Source organism: Ammospiza caudacuta, chromosome 3 (assembly GCF_027887145.1).
Source record: "Ammospiza caudacuta isolate bAmmCau1 chromosome 3, bAmmCau1.pri, whole genome shotgun sequence".
In the NCBI taxonomy this organism is placed as follows: Eukaryota; Metazoa; Chordata; class Aves; order Passeriformes; family Passerellidae; genus Ammospiza; species Ammospiza caudacuta.
This window is the reverse complement of record NC_080595.1, coordinates 72454700-72479174: the sequence shown is the minus strand read 5'-3', so window position 1 is coordinate 72479174 and position 24475 is coordinate 72454700. Positions and strand designations below refer to the sequence as shown.

Sequence of the window (24475 nt, the reverse complement as noted above, 5' to 3'; positions counted from 1 at the left end):
CTAACTACACAGTACAATTACTGGAGCTGGATGTGAATTTTATGGCATTGAAAAAATGTATTTTTCTGGGGGTTCTCACCATCCCAGGCAGAGAAAACAAAGGAAAAAACTGCAGCATCTTGGAAGAAGTTCGAGTTACTTACCAAAATGACACCTACATTTACGTCTGTCATCAACAGTGCTGGATGTATGTTTTAGTAGTGCAAAACACACTACTAATATTTTATTCCATAGATTTAAAAAAAAAATTAAATTACAGATCTTGAGGTTTAGTAGTCTTCGACCCAATCATTAAATTTCAAGGGAACATTCAGGACGTTCCCATTAAAACCAGAATAAATTAATTACCTGGTTTTTTGGTTGGGGTTTTTTCAATCTGAACACCTTCATGGATATATCACTATGCCAGCAAGCTGCCTTTCACTTCTACACACGGCTGCACATGCTGAAATGCCCCATTCCTCAAAGTCAGACTGAAAAGCACATCCTTCACTTGCAATATACTTAATGCCAGGCAACATTACTGTATGGAAAATAAGTCTTGTCAAACCAACCTCATTTCATTCCTCTGATAAAATTACCAGTTAGATAGATAAACATTATGCTAGAGATGTAATATATATTTGGAAGGGCTGTGTGGGTTAGCTGCACATAAATTTTGTATTTTAAATTTCACTATTTCACCATATCAATAAAAATGCTAAATGGATTGAGAGCTAGATTTTTTTACATATAAAAATGCAGCATTTTCATTAAATTTAGTTGGTTTCCGATGGGTTTCTACAAGGGTTGGTAGCAGAGCTATCAGTATACATTTTTGTCAGCAGCTTGGAAGTAAATATAAAATTATAGATGATAAAAATAACAAATGACATATTTGGGGAGGAATGTTAGTGAATTTGATAAGGCACATACAGTGAATAATGATGGGCAGGTGGGCAGAGCAGGAGGACACAATCACACAGGTAATTCAGTAACTTGGTTCTCCCTCTGAGAGATATTTCAGAGCCTGCTTAGATGAAGAATGAGAAGAAAGCAGGGCTAGTGCAGAGATGGGTGACTGCATCCCTGGACAGGACGGGGAGTTTAACAGACAGATGAGTGGCTGTGTAGCGTGGTACTGGAAAAGATGGATGCTGCAACCTCTTAGTTTATAAAAAGGAGAGAAGTGCAGATATAGTGAAAAAGAGTTTGTAGCTCTCTGTACAACACAAAAATACTGCTGTCAGCTCCAGAGTGTACTACGTAAAACAGATGAGAAAAAGAATGAGTTCCAAAAATTATTTGAGGGCTGCAGGAAATGCTTTCTAGCAGAGGGCTCAATCTGTTTAGCTTATCTGAAAGAAGAGTAACATGCCTACAATCTACAGATAATAATTTTGAGAGAGAAGATCAGACAAATTAGAAAGTACTTAGGGGAAGGTGAAGGTTCAAAGTTGAGGCCAGAAAAACTGAAAAATGGGAAATTAGAAACATTATTTTCAAAATGTTTAGATTAAGCAATGGCAATATGGAGTATCATCAAAAACAAATGCCTTTTTGGGGAACATGGATTAGCCAAACCAACTTACTCATTCCAGTACAAGGGTAATGAAGGTAAAGGTGATGTTAAAAAATCACATCTGGCAGATTGATTGTGCCATTCTGAGCTTATCTATGAAACTCCAACCTTAGTAAGGCTGAGAGAGCTCCCCAGTGAAAAATGCTTGGGCTGTGACTGCTTTAAATTCTACATGCTCAGATTTCTTAAGCAGCAGAGTGGAATTAATAAATTGGTTTTCTTCACTGACAAGCTGTCAATTTACTTCCAGAAGACCCACTTCATCCATCATCTTTCTAGCAGCAGTTTTTGTTGGTTTTGTTTTCTTTTGGTTTCTTAACATCAGCTTCTGGTTCTTTCCTTTCTTTCTAATTCCTTTCTTACCATTATGATGATGGAATTTTCCAACAACAAGCTTCCAGCCTTGCCTGTATAGGAGGGTTTGTCCTGATATGGGTGGCTTGTGATACCATTGCATTTGATTGAAGTGCAGATTCTAACATGTAGCCATACTGTCTGTCTACAAACTGTGTACAAACACCAACGTCTGAAAAAGCTGTGCTCATTTCCCCCTTTCCTTTTTTATACATTGTTTTAAAAACAAGTTTCTCATGCAGAGCTGAGGCTGGTTGCAGAAAGCAAATTACAACAGAATGAGGAAACTGGAAGCAAATGAACTTTTTATTTGCAATTGAATGAATTCTCCATGTGAATGTTGTTTTGAGGCTTCTCTCTCTAACAAGCGATGATATAAATACAGCATTCTGTTTCTAACTCGCCCTACCCTTCCCTTGTGCTCCCCATTTTCACAACCCAGATTTTATGCTGGGTTTAGGTCTGAGTGGGTTTTTTAGATATTAGGATAATTCAGATTTGTTTACCAATAATTCATTATCTTCAGTACCAATGAAGACAATGCCTTTCTTCATTCAGCTCAGCTGGGCATGACATCTGAGGATTGATCATTGGGGTTTAAAAAGAAATCAAAAAGATGGGTATGGGAACTGGGATAAAGTAATTAACTCTGAAGTGTTTATAATAGCATGTTTTAGAAACAAAAGCTGTTGGAAGTAGTATAGAGGAAGTGACAAACAGCCAAGAACTTCCAAGAGACAAGTAATGTGTGCAGTGAAAGCTAAAAACATATAGAAGCTGTTTGAAGAGAAGAAAGAAAAAGAGCAGAGAGTGAAATGCCTCTTTGAGACAAGCTGAAAAAACTCCTAAAACATACTATATTCAACAAAAAAGGGGACAAGAAAGAAATGCAGCAGATACACTCTTAATGCTAGTTGAAAAAGGAAATACTAGCATCTATGAAGAGATGTCTCAAGTTTTAACACTGACCTCATATCTGAGCGTGTCCCTTCAAGTGTCTGAACTTCAGAGCCATCTAAGTGTGCTGGATATGTCTTGCAGAAAGAGCCTTGGGACTGGGCTAGCCCCTGCCTGCTGGGCTCTTTAGGGTCATGGTCCACTTCTGGTGGCATCTGGGGCATCAGGCTCAGCAGGGCCAGCTGGGCAAGAGAGGGGATTGTGCCGCTCTGCTCTGCACTGGGGCGGCCTCATCTCCAGTGCTGGGGGCAGCTTTGGGTGCCACAATATAAGAAAGATGTTGAGCTGTTAGAGAGTGTCCAAAGAAGCTACAAAGATGAAGGAGGAGCAGCTGAGGTCACTTGGTCTGTTCAGCCTGGAGAAGAAGAGACTGCAGGGAGACCTCATTGCAGTCTACAGCTTCCTCATGGGGGGCAGAGGAGCAGCAGGAACGGATCTCTTCTCTCTGGTGACCAGTGACAGGTCATGAAGGAATGGCCTGAAGTTGTGTCAGAGGAGGTTCAGGTTGGATATCAGGAAAAGGTTTTTCACCCAGAGGATGGCTGGGCACTGGCACAGGCTGCCCAGGGAAGTGGCCATGGCACCCAGCCTGACAGAGCTCAAGAAAAGCATTTGGCAATGCTCTGGGTGTGACTCTTGGGGATGGTGCTGTGCAGAGACAGAAGTTGGGCTCAAGGAAATTGATGGGTCCCTTCCAACTCTGCTAATCAATATTTTAGGATTCTATTTAGTCTTTCTGCTACTTCTGAGGACCATCCTGTTGACCCTGGGTCAGTATCCTTGCTCTAGAAAATGAGCAGTATTCTCCATATTTAAGAGGTAAACTGCCTAGGAATTTGTGTGAGATGCTGGTGCAGAGGGAATGGGTGTGCAGTGTCAGACAGAACATGCTGGCAGCCCTGGGGAGACTGAGGGTGGGGAAGCTGAAGCAGAGCTGGCTGGGTTTGGTGGATCTGGGGGATTTGGATGTGCCCCAGCCCTCTGCCATAATGGTCTCTGTCATCACCAGGCTAAACAAGGAACTTTGGAGCCTCACTTGGACACTGCCTCCCTGCTGGGGCCATGTTCCTGGGTCTGCAGTGCCTGTGACATTTTCCAGGCAGGGCTTTGACACCAGTGCTGCAGAGCTGACAAACTGCTGTCCTTTGGCTTTATCTACTCTGCACTGGACATGAACTCTCTGTCCTTACCTCTGTTTCACATTGTCTCACATTACACCACTGTTCCCCAAACTCTGGACTACCAAATGAATGTACTGGGAAGGGAACTGCTTTAATCTAACCAGACCTCAAAAATGGCATTAGTTTTCATTAAACTGATGCCATTGTACTGAACTGATGTATTGAGTCTAAATCTTAGTGCATATTTGCTAATAATTGATTTAGTGTAATTGAAATCAGATCCACTCTTAAGACTGTCTCCATGTGAAAGGTGCTGTAGAGCTTTGACTGCTTCAATCTAAAAACTGTTTTGGCCAAGTAAATACAATCTCTGTGTTTAGCACAGTTGGTAGAGTAGGCTCTTGGCAGTGAAATGTGGAGTGCTTCTTTTGTAGTACAGCGTGCAGAAAAAAACTACTGTTTGGAAACTACTTGATTACACTTTAACTAGATGAATCCATCTACGACAATTTTGCTGCCTCAAAAGCCTCCTTACCCTTGCTTTCTTGGTCTATTGAGAAAAAAGCTTTCTAAGTGTGTCTGAATGTCTCTCCCCTAAACCGAGCAAAATATATTCTGTCTTCAATCTTTTCCAGCATCAAGGTGAAAGCATGAATTGTTTGTTTTCCAGAGTCAGGATGACAAATGTCATTCTGCTGGAAATAATTTCTCAGGCTTCTGGCATGTTTTCTAAACAAAATCATATGAGAGACTTTTACACAGCCACAGCAGTTGGTGCAGACACGTGAGGCCACTGATTTCGTAGGTGTCTACCTTTGATGGGGCCCTGAACTGTTTTGCTTTGTTTAAAGAATAACCCTTCAAGAGATCAGAGATGTCAACAGCTACAGCTCCTCAAAGGAGGAGAGCAGAATAGAAAAGGGTAACTGCAGTGTTCATACTTTTATCATCACACAAGAGTCCTAGCATCTATGTGGTCATTAACACTAACAAACCTCAAATATAAATTTAGTTAGCAAATTACAGGCTATGTGAGAGGTGAGGGAAGAGGTGCTGTTTTTTTCCACACACCTTTGCCCTGCAAATGGATGTAGGGCCTTGTCTAATTAAGGTTATCTGCAGAGTACAGTGAGAAAAAGGCCTCTTTATTGTTTTTATCTTCCTCCAGCAATGCCTGAAACCCAGATGTCCTCTTAAACAATGAGAATGTCAATTTGCACTATTCATGCTGTACCTTGCATTCAGAGGGATTATAGGTATGTTTAGCAGAGCTGTAATTATGGATTATTTCAACCAGAGAGAACTCATTCACTTGAGTGCACAAGGCAACATCTTTCCCTTTCAGTCTAGGCTCCTGCTCTGAGGCAGAGCTAGCAGATTATGAACTTTTGTTGCTGCCATTAATCCTTTTACCACCTTTAAGATACAAAGTCAGTTAACCCAAGAGTGCAGTTTAAAACAGGAGATAGGTTGATGATCTGCAATGTCAAGTTGATGATCTGGAAGCTGCAGTTTCCCAGAGGAATGTGACTGCAGGTAAAGACAGTTTGTGAGTTATGTGTCCTTGTCTCTGAATGCCTCTTTAACCTTTGAAGGAATAGGAACTTAAGCCAAACATAAAAGAGGAGAAAACCTGCTCTGTAATGAAAGCATTTAGGTAGAGGAGAAAGACCAAAACCAACCTTCAGGAAAAGTCAGATAACTCAAAAGCCATATCTATGCTTTCTGACACCACAGCTGCTGGAGCAGCACAGCACACACAGTTAATAATTTTAAACCATAATTTGTGTTGTCTTTTGCTTTGCAGGGATATAATGGGAAATAAAAGGAGAACTGCATTTAGTGGGGGAGGCAACTGGGAGACAAAGGATCCTAAGTGGTAGGAAATCAGGCTTCAGTAGTAGTGCTGGTCTTGGAAGAGCTTACTTAGGAACCATGTGGGGTAGTCAAACAAGACCGCATCCTTGTAATTCAGTTAGAAATATGCCTGTGACTGCAGAAGTTTTTTAGAGGCTTTCAAGACAGCAGTGAGAGCATTCTAGCTTTTAATTGAATTAACCTGGAATTTATACCTTTTAACAAAAATCTTTCTTCTGTTTATTTATTTCAGCTGTACATTGTGTATCTTTTAAATGTAATGCTTATGCAATTCATGTAGTTTTTAAAGCTTATTTAGGGATTTCTACCCCTACCTGTCTGAAGTTTCTGCTCTTTTTCTGTGTTATTAAAATCCTACTGTCAGTCTGACAAATGCAGGCAGAAAAATTGATGGGCAATACCGAAATCCTAGTAAGTTAAGTACACAGAAAAAAAACTCCAATGATCTTTCAAGGTCCATTTCTATGCTATAGAGTATAAAGTACAACAAATTTAATTACAGTTTCCTCCTGCAGGAACATGTTAGCTGTTCCTGCTGCAGGAAACTGAGAAATGCTCATTAGCACACTGCTGAAGACAAGACACAAAGCAAATCTGGGAAATCAAGAAATGGGAAATATCTTTACTTAATGCACAAATATACTTCACTTCTCTGGCTTTAAGCCAATCAAGCTCAGGGGAAAAGTTGGTGCAAAACTTGTAAGTCACATTGATGTCACTGAGCACAAGAAGAGCAGCTGTGATAGATTTTTTTCTCCTGCAGTAAATTACTATTGTTAAAGATGATGCAGAGCTGAAAAAATTGTCTGAGGATCTTGGAGCTCTGTGCTCAACACAGGGTTGCCATCAAAGTCTAGACACAGAGCCTAAAATGCATTAAAACCCTGCAACGTATTGTAGCTATCTTTTCACCTGTGATATTTTTATTCCTATGTCTCACATTTAACTGATACTGTGAAGTTCTGATTTATTTCCATTTCAAAAAGGTAGAGGGAAGCTTGCCCAGCTGTTGTTCCACAGTAAAAACGGTGTAAGAAGTAATTTTCCAGATAATGAGTCAATATTGAATGGCTAATTTTTTAAGCATTAATACTTCCGATAAGGCTTGCATCATGTAAAGGTTTGTCTTTACTGTTAAATTGATTGCACTGTGCTACTGACCTGACTTCAGAGCTATAGTACTTGGCCAGATCTGTGTATTTAGGGGTGGCAACTCTTATGTGCAATAGCTGTGTTGTGACTGTAAAGGCAAAGGTGTTTTTGAAACAGATCATGTCAACTTCAGGAATTGCCCAGGTGGACTACGACTTCAGCCAGTTTGTAAGAATAATCTACAGATTAGATTCTGACCTGTGTCCTCTAGGTATTTTCTCCAGTCCTCTTCCTTTCACTTTCACATCTTCCTCTTGTTGTCTTCTTGTGTTGCTGCTCTTCTTCCTGGTTCATGTGATGTTTGTGTGGGCAGCCCTCTCAAGCCCCTGCTGCAGAATGTGAGGACACCTGATGCATCTGGCCAGCCTGGGTCATTGTGCACTCTGCCCAGCTGCTCTCCTGCTGCTTCAGAAGGACAGAGTCCCTTGGGTCTGCACCCTGAAATAATGCCAGAAACAGCTAACCACAGCTAACATCTTAGATCATATCTGAGAAGTGTCTCAATAAGCATATTAAGTGCAGGATTACAGATACACTGCAAAAACACCCCCATCTTTTTAGCTAAAGTTAGTGGGAGATGCTAACACAGGGTGAGGAGCAGTACAATCACATCACATTGCACACAGGTATTAATCAGGGCTAAATCACATCCAAGCTGACAGCAAGCAAAGCCTTTGAGTCAGTGGGGATTTTCCTTGGTAGCTGAAGGGTTGGTACTGAGGGGCTGCATCTCTGTTTTTCAGAAACTAAATTAGAAGACTGGAATTCACTAGGGAATTTGGTGACACTGGGAACAGATCTCCACATTTAACTCGTCTCCACACATTTTAGTCTTGGCTTTCAACAAGACCAGAAAACACACAGTTGTAGGGGAAATAGTCTCAGATAATAAAGTAGATTTGTGACAGCAGGAATCTTCTGCTCCATGGAGATGTCTCCTGCTGCAGCAATGAATGCTGATACATTCATTACTATGAATTGAAAGGGCATGTGGTGAGCTGTAAAAATTGCAGAAAATTTCAGGTTTTGTGAGTAGTTGCAACTATTTGCAATTTTTTTTTTACCTTCTGTCAAGATCATCCATAAATTGGTTTTTGCAGACTAAGCAATATGTTATTCAAATACACTATGCTGAATGTTCACAGCTTGGGGTTTGTTCTTTGGTTTTTTCCCCTCTACCCTAACACTTTTCTTCGAGGTCAGAAACAACAGCTTTTGCATTTACTTGAGCTCTGCTTTAACTCTGTATCAGTAACTCTTCAGGTTTTGCAGGTTTTGACAAGATGTCAGCATTATCAGCAACATCCTTTTAATTTTGACCCAAGGAGCAGCAATAACAAAAGAGGAAACACTGAGACCAAAGACAGTAAGTAATGATGGCACTGATAATCAGTTGATATGGTTGCAGAATGAGCAGATTTTTTGCTAGTCTGCAAGCTGTGATTTGTATACAGACTCAGGTAGGTTTCATGTGGACAATAAGTCAAAGGCCTTTGAAGATTTACCTTCAAAAGCAAGGTGACAATATGAATCATTAGTAAATGGGGAAAAGAAGTTCCAAAACCTGACTAAGGAAAGGGAGCAGGAAGGAGGTATTTAGTTAGCAATGGTCTAAAAGGTAATTTTTTGAGTACTGTACCACGATTAATGGAAGCTTTTATATGTTACTTATGCTTCCAGGTGCCTACCAGATGGAAGGAGAGAACAGGCCATAGGATATTACTACACCTAAATGAAAAGTTTCTTCCTACTATCATCACGTAGCTACAGCAACAAAGGCTGGTCCAGAAGTAAACCTAAATAAGTCTTATAATCATTCCAGGTCATTTTAGAAAATACCACTGAACTGACAACATTGAAGTAAGAGAAGAAAAACTCACACACAAATGAAAGAGAGGCAGTAATACTCCAGTGCTGTGCACATCCTTCAATGCATCTGGATGCAGCGTTCAATGCCAGCTCCAGTCATTCAATCTGCTAATCCATTTTAGGTACCGGGGGATACAGAACTCCCTCCTGAGCAGGAGCAGCACTTCATGTCCTCCCTTCACAGACAGTGCAGCACAGTACAGAAAGGCAAGGGCACCAGTTATAGCTAAAAGGCTTCCTTTGATTGTGGTAACCTTGGAACATAGTGGTACAAAACACAGCTAGGTGCTTACAGAAAAACATTGATGTCTGTTTTTTTTTTAACTGCTATCCTATTTGCAACCCTTGCCTACCACATCCTGCCCAATGCATTGCTCTCACCCCCAGAGGCTGCTGCCTGCACATTAAACCTTTCATGTCTGTTTAAAGATGACTCATCAAAAGTGCTGTCTTGACCTGCCCCAGCACCTTCTCTGCTCTCCACCTAGAAAGGGGAAGAAGTGCAGCTCCTTCCACAATGCTACACTACCTAAAAGAAAACAGAAAATGTTCATATCTGCAATTACCTTGCATTGAAAAAAGCTTGGTTTTATAGCCTAGTCAATTAAGGTCTCAGAGTTATCTTCAGAGATGCATCAAATTGTATTGCAGCTTTTGATCAGTGACAATACTAATCTATGTGTCTTTTGGCATTATCCACATGCCTGGATGCTTGTGAACACAAACAATCAAACACTTAAGCACTATTTTTATAAGTAACTAAGATCTAAAATTAAATTCAGGCAAAATTTAACAGCGTTGCATTGGTTAAACACTGATTAAAAGAGCTCAAAGTTGCATTAGAAGTGCTGCAGTATGTAGAGACACAGGATTCCTAGAATAGGGCTGACATCCTTCACCATTACTGAAGCAAGTTTTAATTCATGCAGGCTTGCTGCTACATTGAAACAAGTAACTTTATTCCCAGAATGCTGTGGAATCAGGTATCAAATAACATCAGTTCTTTTTAAGGTATGCAATAAATGAAGGACAAGGTGAGTGACAACTATCCAAGGTCAGTTGTCACTAGAGAAGTCATCAAATGTGATTTTAGCACACTCCAGAAACCAAATGCCAGTTTGGAAGTAGAGCAATAGCATCAGTATGAAGCACCTAGGTGCCACTGCAGTAGCAAAAAGGGAAGGGCTGTCTCCAGTAATCACAGCTTCTTGTTAAAACACCTGAAGTATTACTCAATATAGCAAAATTCAAAAACTATTTTAGGAAGAATATTATACCTACAGGAGATAGTCTTCAAAGAGCAACAGCAACACAGACTGGTACTACAGGGATAAACCACTGTACACAGACTTTCAGTGGTGCATTGTAACAAAAACTGAATTCAGTCCTTAACTGCATGCAGCAGATGGATGATTTTCTGGAAGGCACAGAAATTTTAATAACATCAGGAAGCTCTAGGTTTCCTTCATTGCCATACAGCCTTTCCAGAACTACAGCTATATTTTTTGCAATTTCTCATCATATACAACTGAGTCATGTCAATACACATTCCTACCTGATACACTACCCACATAAGCATCAAGGTCATGATGTGAAACTGAGGTTTCTTCCCCCAGAGCTGGTTATCATTTCAGTCAGTCAGCAACCCCAGAACTGCACACCCTCTGTTCTCTTGCTCAAGCATACTGATAAATTCCCTGGCATGTGGGGACTGAGGGAACTGGCAGATGAAGCTGATGTCCATCATATTTGAGAAGTCATGGTAGTCAGGTTTAGTTCCCACTGACTGGAAAAGGGGAAATGTAACCCCATTTTTAATAACAAAAAGAAAAAAAATGAAGGCCCAAGGAACTACAGGCTGGTCAGTGCCACCTTGGTGCCTGGCAAGAAGATGGAGCAAACCTTCCTGGAATCTGTGCTAAGGCACATGGAAAATAAAGAGGCAATTTGTGACAGCCAACACAGCCTCATAAAGGGCAAATCATGCCAGACCAATCAGGTGGCTTTCCACAATGAGCTTTACAGCATTGGTGGGTGAAGGAAAAGTGGCAGACATCACTTACCTTGACGTGTGCAAAGTATTTGACATTGTCCCCCATGAGATCCTTGTCTCTGAACTGGACAGACATGGATTTGACAGACAGACCACTGGGTGGATAAGGAAATGGCTGGATGGCCACACTCAGAGCTGCAGTCAATGGCTCCATGTCCAAGGGGAGAGCAGTGAAAATTTGTGTCCTCAGGGCTCAGTATTGGGACCAGCACCTTGTTTAACATCCTTGTTGGTGACAGACATTGGGATCAAGGGCACCCTCAGCAGGTTTGCCAATGACACCAGGCTGTGTGGTGCAGTGGACACACTGGAGGGAAGGGATGTCATCCAGAGGGACCTTGGCAGGCTTGAGAGGTGGGACTGTGCAAACCTTGTCATGCTCAACAAGGCCAAGTACAAGGTCCTGTGTCTGGGTCAGTACAATCACAAAAATTCAGGCTGGGCAGTGAATGGACTGAGCAGCCCTGAGCAGAAGGACTTGGATGTTTTGGTCAACGAGAAGCCCAATCTGAGCTGGCAATGTGCACTCACATCCCTGAACAACAACTGTGTCCTGGGGTGCATCAAGGCAAGTGTGATCAGCAGGTCATGGAAGGTGATTCTTGCTCTCCACCCCGCTCCTGTGAGAACCCACCTCAAGTACTGCATCCATCAGACCTGCAGGAGTGACTCTAGAGGTTGTCCAGAGCAGCTGTAGATACCCCATCCCTGGAAATGTTAAAGCTTTATCCAACCTGGCCTTGGAGCAACCTGATCTAACAGAAGGTGCTTCTGCCCAGGGCAGGGGAGTTGAAACTAGATGATCCCCAAATTCCCTGCCAATAGCAACCACTCCATAGTTCTGTGAAATCAAAAAAGAAATAAGGCTCAGAGCAGTAGCTTTTTCATGAAAGTTCTAACAGCCTCTGTGCAAACACAGCAGTCCCTCTTCCACCTGACATCCATTATCACAAACTTTGCTTAGAAAGAGGAGTATAAAGCCCCACAGGCTGTTAAAAGTGTAACACTTAATGCATACATTGCTCCTCTTAGGCTTTAAGCAGAAAACAAGAATTAAGCTAACATGGAAAAACATGACCTGAATGAAAATTCTTTTTGAGATAATTCCAAATCTGAATCAGTACAGTTAAATACAAAGTTAATACTGTTTTTAGGGGAACTAACTCTTCAAACCTTGCATTCTTCCTCTTTCCCTTAGTATTTCTCAATTCCCATGGCAAACAGCTCATCTCCCAGTCACCAAGCAGACATTCCTCTTGGGGATTGCTCACATTAAAGAAAGTTCACAGGTAAAATTCCATTCAACAGATTTTATTTATCAATTTGGTTTTGTGATTACAACTGCTTCAGTTTTCTTCCACTGAAGACAAGATACAAATTTTTACAGCAACACTTGCAGAGAACATTCTTAAGGTAACAGCTTGATATTTGCACAAGTTGGCTTCAAAGAAAAAGCCAGACAACTTGAAGAGTCACTACAATTCAGTGCCTAAAACTGATTTAGGGGCAAGTACAACTACAGATCTATGAGCTACCTTCCACTTCAAAACACAAGGCCAAGAAAAACTGCAAGTTGTTACTTCAGGTTTTTTGCTAGTACACAGCACACATCAGCTGATACTGCATTTCACAGAGGAGTCATTACTTTCAACAGTGAGGCAGCCAAGCACATGGTGAAGATGTGTAACCCAGCCTCCCCTCCCCCCAAACAACTAAAAGGGAAACAATTCAAGCCACAACTCTGAACTGTGGAATTACACCTTGCAGGCAAGGCTAATGAGCAAGAGGTGTGTAGTGCAGGTCTTCCAGAATGTGACTAAATTGATAGAACAAAACTTGAGTTTTTCAGATAAGCATTTGTACATGCCAGAGATCCTGGGTTTCCTAAAGTCTTGGAAAATAGCAATTGTTGGCACCACAACAAATTTAGTAACTAAGGCAAGGTATCCCTTCTACCCTTTGCAACAAAATTTGAGGCAAACAAGTAAGCAATTTTAAGGCACTTTAAACATTATTTTTAGTTTGCTTTACCAGCATACTTTATCAGCAACCTAAATCAGGATTAGCAAAGCTCATGAATAAGCATTTCAGCAACATTTCACAGAGCAACCTCTTTGTGGCCATGTTTTCCATGCTCTGAAGTGTTCAGTAGGACTTTTCTGCAAGTTTCCCAAAAGAGCCCTTTGAGGCCAAAAGTTGTATACTAGGTGTAATTTGCTTTGCTGAGCTGAAGGCAAACTGCCATATTTCAAAAGAGTATTTTGTTCACTTCAAAGCAAGGAATACAAGCTCATGGATTTTTTTTTTTTTTTAAATAAATGTAGTAAAATAGCTCTTATAATAGGGAAAGGACAGATTTAAGTGATTTCACAATAAGGCCAAGGATATACCATCTAGCTCACATACATACTGTTGCTGAAAACTGGCTGCTCACTGCTGTTTTCATAAACCTGAGCTGATTGTCTTATTTTTGTTTAGAAAACCAAAAGCTAATGAACTCAAAGATACAGTACTGGTGAGTAACCTCTGCACTTTGTAGCAATTTGAGTTTTCTATGCAGCACAATAGAAACAATGCCATTCAACCTAGAAGAACACAAGAAAGCAACGCTGTACACCTTAAGTTTCCAACTGAAATGCACTTAATTTGCTTCATAATTCAAGTCCCACTGCCATGACTATTATCTGCTATCAAAGCTATTTTTGTATTGGGTGCCAAATTCCAGTCAAGTTAGAGCTAGTAAGACAGTACTACAGATTATCCCAAAACTGAGGATCAGGGGATATAATCAGAAGCTACACATTATGTGCTACCCCCACTACTCGATTTTATCTCTACTTCCATTTTTCCTGTGGGTTTATTTTCACAGGTGCTCAAGTCAGTCTGCATTGGAGATGACGTACCTTTGATACTCAGATCACATGGCTGACCCAGCCAAGAGAGGAAAAAAAAATGCAAAAACCTGAACTGTTTGGCTGAATAGATTTCCTTAACCAGTTCACTGCAAGGTGGCATGAACCTGAAGCCAGGAAGGGGAGAAGGGACAGAAAAAAGCTGTAGCCTGTGGTCCCAGGATTACAGCAATCCTGACTAGGATCAAATCAGCAGTTCCTCTGAAGGACCCTTAACTGCTCCCTCAGCAAGCAGACATACAGGAGGGTAATAAAGGAAAACAACAACAACCCAAGCTCCTGAAATTAATTGCAACGAGTTTTAAGAACCGTTTGAATAACAAAAACATCAGGATTTCCCAAATATCAGTATTTCAAGTATAAATGTGAGCTGCTGCCTTTTTCTACAGGGAGGGAACTGAATTATATCACTGGTTTTATGGTTGGCCTTTGCAGGCCAGAACAAAAGCCAAAGCTTTGGTCTGTGGCTGAACATCGCTGTACCGTACTCCTCACTCTAAAACAAAATCACTAAGGGACAGTTTTTCTAGGGAAAGCTTTTTTTAAACTGGAATGATCAAGTCACATGTATTCTATATTCCTATGTAAAGTAAATACTTAGAAGTTTTATTTATCTTTCATATAGCTGGGACATGCTTACAGTCTACTGAAATTTAGTCTTTTAAGGCACTAATATTTATTTCCCCATTAGAGGGATTATTCCTACATCCACCCTCAACATTAATTGGAAATGGCATAGGAATTCTGTTTGGAATGAAGTATTTTATGAGGCAACTTATATTCTTGTGTAAAAAAAAAAAAAAGGGGTTATGCTATTCTGTTAAGACATTAAGACATTATTTAATTCTACATTTTTGTCCATCTTTCTAGCAACACACTGTAAGAGCCATAAGCTACTACAAATGCTATTTCACTCCCTGAAATCAGTCACAAATAATTCACATCTTGATAAAACTGAAGGGATACTGTATCAGATGTTGTTTATATTAGCCTTCAGAATAAGTAATTTTAAGATTGTCTACTGGACAGTGTTGCCACTGAATAAGAATCTCTGAACATTCTACATTTGGCGTATCAAGAAAAGTCCCACATCAGCAGCCACTAAAGGAAAATAAAACAGCCATTAGAACCCATGCAGCATATTGCAAGTAATCCTGTTGAAGAGATTCATATCACTTCTTGCCAAGTATAATGTTGCAAAAATATTCATTTGAAGTCTTCTTTTAGAGATTTAAAGGATACTATGAACTGCTGTCTTCCACGAGCAACAGAAAATATTTTGGTTCAGTGAACTACAGGTGTTGGGCTACTAGTCCATTACCAAGGGGCAGGTCCTAAAGCGTGTGGTAATTTCGGTCTTTAGATCTGCAGAATTTGTACAGAAAGAAAATAACAGCCTGCAGACCCAGAACAAGGACAATCCCACCTATGAAACTCGCAGCATCAAACGTAGATTTGCGTGCAACGGGTACAGGAGCCACAGTAGTAACAGTAGCATTTGAACCTGTTAAACACCAAATTAGAAACTGTAAGTGCACAATGCTCACAACTGTTCTACAGATTTTAGTGCTGGATACTTTGTATTAGGATTACCCAAAATATCCAAACACCAATAAGAAAACAAAAAATAATCGAAAATGAAGCCATGCCAGCATCTGAATTTAGATTACTGGTACTGAAATTCTGATTAAATGCTGTTTGTACAGGGCTAGAGCTATTTATAGACAAACTGCTCTGGATCTCAAAACTGAGCAATACCCAGCTGGACTTTATTTGTACTTCAAAAAGCCAAAGCCTTCCTCCTCTGCACAGAATATATTATTGATATGCCCACATTCAAGACATATTTTCCAGTCTGGAAAACTGAAGCTCCTTTTCTTTGGGTTTGTTTTTTTTTTTTTTTTTTTTTTTTTTGTTTTTTTGTTTTTTTGTTTTTTTTTTTTTTTTGGGGGGGGGGGGTTTTGCTTAAATTTAACACAAATTGTTATCTTCCAGCTACTGTACTTCACCCCAAGAGTTAGGCTTAAAAACCAGCCAAAGTCACAAATACAGAGCTGGAAATAACAGCCATCTGCTGATGGGTAGTTTCAAAGAGCTTTGCTTTGTGAGACTTCTTCATGAAATGGCATACTTAGGACTGACTTGGAAATAAAATACTTCCGCTTATTCCCATCACTGTAGCAAAATTTCATTTAACAAAAACAAAAAAACCCCAACCATGCCATTATTATGCTGCAAAAACAAAGACAGAGGAGTTAACAAGGGACTTTCAACCACAATATTAAAATCATCCAGCTGATCTCCTTTGACCAACGTGTTTCTGACTTTTTATATCGCACCAATTAGCTCTATTTCTCAGGCTTTGTAACCTTGCTACTTGCATACATCACCTTAACAAAATTAGACTTGCCCTTAAGTTAGAAGTGACAACACCAGACACACCAGTACTACTTTAATGGTGTCACTTGGTGAGTCTTTCAAGATAACACTCTGAAAGCGCCACTGATTTCTGAGCAATTACCACTTTAATTATGGCAGCTGTAGCATTACCTGCAGCAGTGCTCGTCGTGGTGGCTGAAGTCACGGTAGTTTTAGGAGGAGGAGCATGAGTAGTTGCATTGGTGACGTTGGCTGTTTGAGAGAAGACAGTACATACACACCATGAACTCCAAAGCAAAGTTTGCAAGCACTGACATTCCTATACAAATGATTTTTCCTGTTCTGCTTTAACAAGGATAACCTTTGCCCTCAGTCTGTATCCCACACGATTTAGGTGGTGAACTGCATGGCATTAAGCCAAGGTTCTGCAACAAGGATTATTTTCAAACTTGCATACTACTGTTACTCAAATACTTCAAGGTTCTCCACAGATCAGTGATTCTTTGTTCAGACAAAATGACTTTTTTTTCAAGCACTCATATAAATGCTGGTATTTGAACAATAATCAAGAGAACTGCTTCAAGACAACTGAGAATCTGTAACAAGGCAAATGACTTTCATTAAACTTTCATTAGAATCAGTTAGCATTAATTGTACTAAAAAAGTACCTAATCTAATACCTCTAGACAGGAGATACACACTCTTTCTTCTCCTGTCCTCAAAACACCAAGTGTGAATTCCATCACTGGAATAAAACCACTCACCTAAAAGGAAATTGTCTCCTAAAAACTTCATGATCAAGCCAGGTAAGCTGGGTCTCTGACCTTTCCCCCTCCCCTAAAGATCAGTATTACTAAAAATTAATCACTATTCCACTAGGTGTCTGGGACAACTGTCAACATCTGTGGGTTTGCTCAAAGCTAATCACCCTACTATACATTAGGCTGTTTGTTCTGAGCCTAATCAAGTACCAACTTGTTACCTCCCAGCTCCCTTGATCAGCAAGTTTTTAAAGATTAGGTGACTTTTTATAAAAGAATTCCACTGTAGAGATGGCAGAGAAATTTCTGGGGAAAAAAAAAGAAACAAAAAACCCCCGAACTCCTAAGAATTCATAATTAGTGGCAATTACTAATTCAACTGCCACTGAGCCAATTTTTAACACAGAAAATGCTTCCTGCCAACATAAATAAGAGTTTTCTAAAATCCACTTCTTCCAAACCTTGTAACCTTTTATGCATTCTGCACATCAGATTTTTAGTAGCCAAGCTACTACAGTGACCTTTGGAAGAAGCCCCTGTCTTTCCTGTTATCCACCAGTTGCTAGTTTCCTGCCATTCTGAGTTCAGTGCTTCTGTATTACCTATAGGAGTATGAGGTGTGGTGGCAGAACTGGTTGTGGTAGCATTGGAAGACGCCGTGGTCACATTGGAAGATGCTGTGGTGGCATTGGAAGACGCGGTGGTGGCATTGGTGGGTGTTACAGTGACATTGGAAGTAGGTGCTACAGTGGCATTGGCCGTAGTGACATTGGTAGGGGGAGAAACTGTGGGATCTATGAAAAAATAAAGTTACATTAGAGACAGTATTGAAATGAAAAACAAGCCAACAAAAACGTCAGCAGGCATAGCTTTAGGAATTTCATCCAGCACTGAGTTCTGCTGCAGTTTGAGTTTGAAATGACAAAGCTTTTGAGTCCACCATACTAACATCAAAATTTGCATGAGTGAATACATGAAAAATCTTGTCACAGGCAGCCCAATCAAGCCAGCGTTCAACTGGCAACTCAAGAGTCCTCAAAGCAAACCAGAGTGAGAAGAACCCTGCTGTCCAAGCAGAAACTGTGCACGCTTTACACAGGGAGCAGCAGGTACAGAGCACTGCTTCCCAGCCTCACTGAGACTGAACCTGAGCTTTAGGTAAAGCAGCCAGCTATAAACGCAGTAGAAAGCAATCAAAGTATGGGAAATAAAGACAAGAACCTGGAGAAATGCATGTACACATGCAAAAAAAGAGAGCAGAAAAAAAGTCAATCTATTTGTATTTTGATCGCAGCAGAAGCCAGCAATCTAACCAGTCCAGCGGCTTTTTTACGTCAATCTCAGGTCAAACATTGTTCCCTTCAAAACACAACACCACATCCACTAACTGGATCAAGTAAGATCTTCTCATAATCTACAGCTTTATCACATTAGTTTTAATTGAGACTTACTCATACAGCCATCATACTCAGCAAACCCACATACAACCCACAACTCCTTCTGTTGCATGCTCTCCAGCACATTTCACATCATATCCACCCACTCCAGGCACCTAGGGGTGACCTTTCACTTTTCTCCATGAAAGGAACGCTGCTATCCACAGATCTTTGGCAGGCAGAACGCTCATTTACCTCTCAAATAACAGCTACAAGTACATTAACTAACTTCAGTATTCTGACAACCTGAAGTAAGGCCGTGTGGATTCAGGCTTTCTCTTGGTTATGGCTCTACTATCAGGGCAGAAAGGCTGGCACATTTCCTTTCACACAAGAAAATATAAAAAGACCTTTGTGGGTTTGCATCAGTGAGGTGTGCAAGAGCTGCCCCATTCCCTTCAGGAAGGCAGCACTCAAAGCACTTCAAGAGCTTTATGGCTGTTTCTCGATAATAGATTTCAGGGAGAAAAAAAAATATCAGTCAATTATGATGGATGTGCATCTGAGGAATGATCACAGCACACACAACGGCCTCTGACAAGGGAATAACCTTCACTTTTGTAAATTCCTACTAGTATGGGGAATATTTAGCACAGCACATCTGTTAAGACAGGAAGACAGTTGGTAGAGCCAACTTATACCAGGTACACCAGGACTTCTAATTTAGTTTCAAGAACAGCCTTCGCAGACTAACACCGTGAAGGATCAGATTTGCAAGAGTAAAGGATGAGATGCTTCTATCAATGAGCTGTTAACTTCAGAATCTGTGGCAAGGTCTCAGACATTGCCTCAATGACACCTCCTGCTGTGAAAGGCTCTGTGGGGTCTTTTACATGGGATAACAGCACGTTCCCGAACTCTACTCATCAGCAGACGCCTGCTTTTCACCGAAGGAAAAAAAAAAAAAAAAAAAAAAAAAAAAAAAAAAAAAAAAAAAAAGACTCTGATACCACGAACTCAACTTTTCAGCCTAGCCAAGATGACGTTTGTTCCCAAGATAAACCCGCTGTACTGGCTCTCGCACAGGGCAAATTCGAATACTCCCCTTACACTGGAGGAGGAAAGCAGGAGCCCCGGGAGGGGTCTGTCCTGCCGGCCCAACAGTGCCCTCTCCCGTCGCAGCGGAGCGATTTTGTTACAGCAACGTTGTGCTACCGGCGGAGCAGTCCCGAGCAGCCGATCCCGCAGCGTGTCCCGCATGCCGCCGGCGGAGCAGGGCTGCGGGAGATCCATCCGGGCTGCGGGAGATCCCTCCGGGCTGCGGGGAGACCCTTCCGGGCTGCGGGGAGCGGTGACCGGGCACCCCGGGCTGCAGCCACGGAACGGGGCCAGGGAACACTGAAGCGCCTCCAGACAACTTTTTGTTTTGTCTTTTTTGTTGCCGTCCCCGCGTTTTGGGGCTCGCGTCACATTTCGCGGCTCTCGGCCCCGCAAACACTTCGGCAAGCAGCCCACAGGGCCCGAACCGCGGGCACATCCGCGGGACGAGTAACGGGCTCGCACCGGGATGAGGAACACGCGGCAGCGGGGCCAGAACCACACGGCTGCACCAAGGCACCCCCGCTCCCTGACCCGTTCCGAGGGTGCGCGAAAAAGCCGCGCACGGTTCCCCGGCACCGGCTCCCTCCTCCAAGGTGGGATAACACAGGATAACGGGTCCCAGACCGGCTCAAAAGCTCGGCGGGCTGCGGCCGCGGCGCCCAGGAAGCGGCGGCGGCGGCCGAGCGAGCGCCGGGCGGCTCCCGGCGCGTCCCGGGGCTCCGAGGCACTCCCGCCTTCAGAAGGTCCGGCAGCAGGCGCGGACCGACGGACAGCCCCGCCGGGCTCGGTGCGCGGAGCCCGCCTCGCTGCCCACGGCGCGGGGCGGGGCTGCCCCGTCAGCAGCTCCCGAGCAAAGGAGGGGGGGAGGGCGCGGATCACTCACCCTCGGTCGCCGCTGCGATCGCGGCCAGCCCGCAGAGGCAGCACGCCACGGAAAGGACGGCGAGCGGGAACGTAAATGTCCGAAGTGTCCGGCCCATGGTGGCGATGCGGTGAAACGAGGGGGCTGCGGCTCCGGCTCCTGCTCGCACTTCCCTTCCCTTCCCTGCCCCGCTCCGCTCCCGCCGCGCGCCGCCGCCTCGCGTCACGGGAGCGCCCCGAGCTGGCCCCGCCCCCCGCCGCGCTGTGGTTCTGCCCGGCTTCCTCCTGCCCCCCCTCCGGCGGGTAATGGAACGGTCCGCGACGCTGCAGCGCGGCGCTGCTCCCCCACGTGACCCCGCCGCGCCCCCGGGAGGGAGCTTTTTCCGCGCGTCACGTGCCTTTACGTCACCAAGGAGATCCCGCCTCCTTCCCGCTGGGCCCGCTCATTGGCTGGGGGCGAGGCGGGGGCGAGGCGGGGGCGGGGCAGAGGCGCGGGTTCGCGTTTCCCGCGCGCGGGTGTCCGGGCCGTGCCTCTCCCGGGGAGCCGCGCTGGGCCCGCGGTGTCGCTTCTGGGGGTCGCACTGGGGAGAGAGATGATCCCACGGGCCCCCACCGGCTGCCGCTCCCCATTCCTACCGTGACAAAACAGCGAATTGTACTTAAATTGTACTTAAATGGCAGTGAAAATGAATCGTACGCGAACCGTAGCAGTGTGCGTGCAGCACGTGCAAAGTGTTGTCCAGTTGCGCTCCCAGCAGCACTGATTCCATTACACGTGGAAGCTGCGAAGTGGGAGTTTGTGTAGGTCCAGGATGAAATGGCTGCAATATTAGAAGGGAAGTGTGGCACAAATTGTAACCCATAGCTTTACAGCTGTGCTGTGGAGAGCACCTGGAGAAGGCTCCTTGGTCATCCCACCACTTCTTTTTGTGAACTTGGCAGTGCTGGGTTTGCAGGTCGACTTGAAGGATGTATCCAACCTAAGTGATTTTAAGAATCAGTGATTCCCCCCAAAACGCAGGGTACAGTTCCCTCTATCACATTTTCTCCTCCCTTTTGTTTCTTCCTAAGGCAGCTTGAGTCGACATAAATCATCATCAGTGGACCCTCTGCAAATGAAAGTTTATTTGTGTAAATCTGCCTCAGCATTTTGTGCAGTGTCAACACAGGTGAATGCTGGGAAACCAAGGCAAACATTCATGTGTGCTTCTATTCAAGGAGAGCTAAGCTAGAGCTATAAAGCATATTTTATTATGGTCTAGGTCAAAGGACAAACGGAATAGTTATAATCAGGACAATTCTCCTTGGTTCTCTTAAGTGTGAGCTGGACTTTGGCAGTAAAGAGGAAACTGCCAAATAAATTCCTAGCTTAATCTTCCCATTTTACTTTCCTGAAGGTGTTATATTGCCAAGAGACTGATACAAATGGAGAAGTTTTAAGCCAAGCTACCTATCATGGTTACTGTGTTAGCTATGGAGAGGCCTGTAGGGCTGCTGGTAATACATCATTTGGGTACAGAGCTTTCTGACAAGGCTCTGTGCTGTCATCCATTGTGGTGCTTTCTGCTAGCAGGGAGGATGGCTAATGCTTTGCCTTCCTGCAAAGAAGCCTCAGGGAGAAAACATAAAAAAAAAAAGTCTGCAAAGAAACAAAAGAGAATCAGTTTTGTGATACGAACTGGAACCTTGTAACAGCTGCATTAAAATGACCAAACATGTTCTGTTGTATGTAAATGTCAGTAACATCAGAATTTAGTTCTGAAGAGTGATAAGGAAACAGAAGTCACGTGCTGACTTTAGTTATCTCTCATTCTCCATTTTTACTGGAGTGGTATTGTACAAATAATTTAGTTATTTCTACAGTATGATGAAAGTTTCTGGCCTTTTAATAAAAAATACTTTTCACACAGATTATCAATATATGATATTTCTGTTCTACTTTGAATAAACAGCATAAGATGAGGAGCAGCATAAGTAAAAATTGCAATGTAACCAAAATTGCAGGGAGTATGGACTGAGTTTTCTATGGATTCCACTCATCCTGGCCATACCTGCAGAGATTCTTATGTCCTTCTGGGACAAGGGTCTTCTGCTCGGATCAGGGCTTGATTCAGAGGGTCTACTGAGATTTCACTAGACACGTGGTATTATTTGAACTGAGGTTTTCTTTTTTGCATGTCTTGTGGGTTATAATGTTAAATATATCTTCAGTAGTTATCAGTGTTTTATGAGGGATTGCAGTGGCAGTTCTGTTGATGTGCTGGACACATGAAGTGTAATGGTTGCTGCAATCTACATTTCATCAGGAGTGCATACTAAAAATCTCTTCTTTTGTGAAAGTAATAGGACAATTAAGTTAAATAAGATAAAAAACAAGACTCTAATCAGTGTTTATGTGTATGGAAAAAGTGGGAGAAAATGAAGTACATTAAAAAATAGAACTAAGACTACTAGCAAGGGCAAGAATATCTCCACAAACAAGTGAAAACATGTTTATCATTCTGGAGGCTCGTGGGAATCCAGGGAAAAGATAAATGTGGTTTGTCTGTTTTTTTCTTATAGTCAGCATCTTGGGACTTTGTTGCAGCATATAGTCAGCAGGATCATGGCAGTCTGGGTTGTTGTTGTTGGATTTAAAACACCACATTCATCACGGGATTCAGTTCTCATGGCACTGTTATATACTTAGTGGTTAGTAAGGCATTTACCTCTGTTTTGAATCTATAAGGAATTCCAAGCACTGCATTACTGGAAAATTATGTAAAATCCTTGACAAAATGGGCAAAACCTAAGAGTCTGCAGATGCCCATTTTAGGGAAGCACATTTGAAACATAGCAAATGCCCAGGATTTGGAGCAGATTGTGTTGTATCAATTGGTGCTTGGCAAGATGTGATAATGGATTGAAGAGATTCCACAGGAGTATACAGCAGTTTGGGATGACAGCAGTAAATGAAAACCAAAATTTAGTAGATAAACTGAAGGGAATATATTTCCTTCATTTTGTAAACATTGGTTCTCATTTCCATACTGTCATTTCAAGTGCATGGAAAGAGAAGTGCATGTGAAATGTAAATACATGGTGGGTGTTTTAGCAGGGGAAACAGCATCCAAGGAGGTTTTGAGGTCTTTGTTACCATTACATAATGATGCATTATTGTGTCCTGGTGACGTTCACCAGAATGGTGAATTGTTCAGAAATAATGCATTGATTCCTGTGCCCAGAGCTTTGTAACCTTTGTTTGTCCTTGCATCCCGAGGCAGGTATGGCAGTAAATCCCGCTTAGGGCGTGTCCAGCCATGGCTGGATACAGCCCCAGGCACATCTAGGGTGGTGCATGCTGTGCTGCATGACATCAGGGGTGTATTTAAGATGTCTGAGTGTCTGTCCCCAGCAGGAATTCTGGGTGAGGACAGTGGCACCTGCACTGTACCAGCTGCTTGCCTGAGGCAGGCAAGGTGGAGCTGTGTTTGGTACACAAGAATTCTTTGTTACAGGCACTCACTCAGTCCCACCAGGTGGGGTGGAAAGGCTGTTTTCAACATAAGGAACAAATAAAATAATAGAGTGGTTAGTGATAACAAAATAATGTTAAAAACATTTTCTTAACTCTTTTAGAGATAGAGATACAGGCTGATGTTTTTGGCCTAAGGCAAACCAGAGACATATCATGAGAAGAAGAATATAAGACAACAGGTAGGGGTAAGATGGAGTGGAAAGAATAGACCTTTCACCTGTGCAGCTACAGCCAACCAGAGAATGAGGACAGGCTGATTTAGGTGACCAAAAGAAAATAATGCTAATGTTTAGATGGAGTTCTTGCAACAGTACATCCATTTTTACTCAATTTTTAATGTGCATTTTTTAGTTGGTGATAGTGTAATACAGTGGTGGGCTTTGGCCTGTGTCAGGGCAGGAGCATATTCCCTAGGAGTTTAGCTGTGTCCTCCAGGCTGGCTGATAAAAATTCCTTGGTCAACCTGGGAGTTTTTCAAGTGAAAAAATTTCAGGAGAGTCTCCACAACTTTTTCTCGGTAGATGTTTTTGTTCTGAAGCTCTTGCATCTGGCCCCTGCCTGAGATGTAACACCTGTGGGCTGCCTGTGCTCTTGCTGTGCCCTGATGGCCTGGACCAGTGCTT

The 24475-nt window shown here is 42.6% G+C and overlaps 1 protein-coding gene across 1 annotated transcript; it reads right to left on the bottom strand.

Annotated features, from left to right (window-relative positions):
• Window positions 1–12240: 12240 nt before the first annotated feature.
• CD164 (CD164 molecule) lies at window positions 12241–20571 on the bottom strand. The gene is made up of 4 exons (XM_058802895.1): window positions 20358–20571; window positions 17600–17791; window positions 16408–16488; window positions 12241–15361 (listed from the first exon to the last, which is right to left on the bottom strand). Exons 1-4 carry the CDS (start codon window positions 20452–20454, stop codon window positions 15192–15194), a joined length of 540 nt encoding a protein of 179 aa, XP_058658878.1. The 5' UTR covers window positions 20455–20571; the 3' UTR covers window positions 12241–15191.
• Window positions 20572–24475: the final 3904 nt, after the last annotated feature.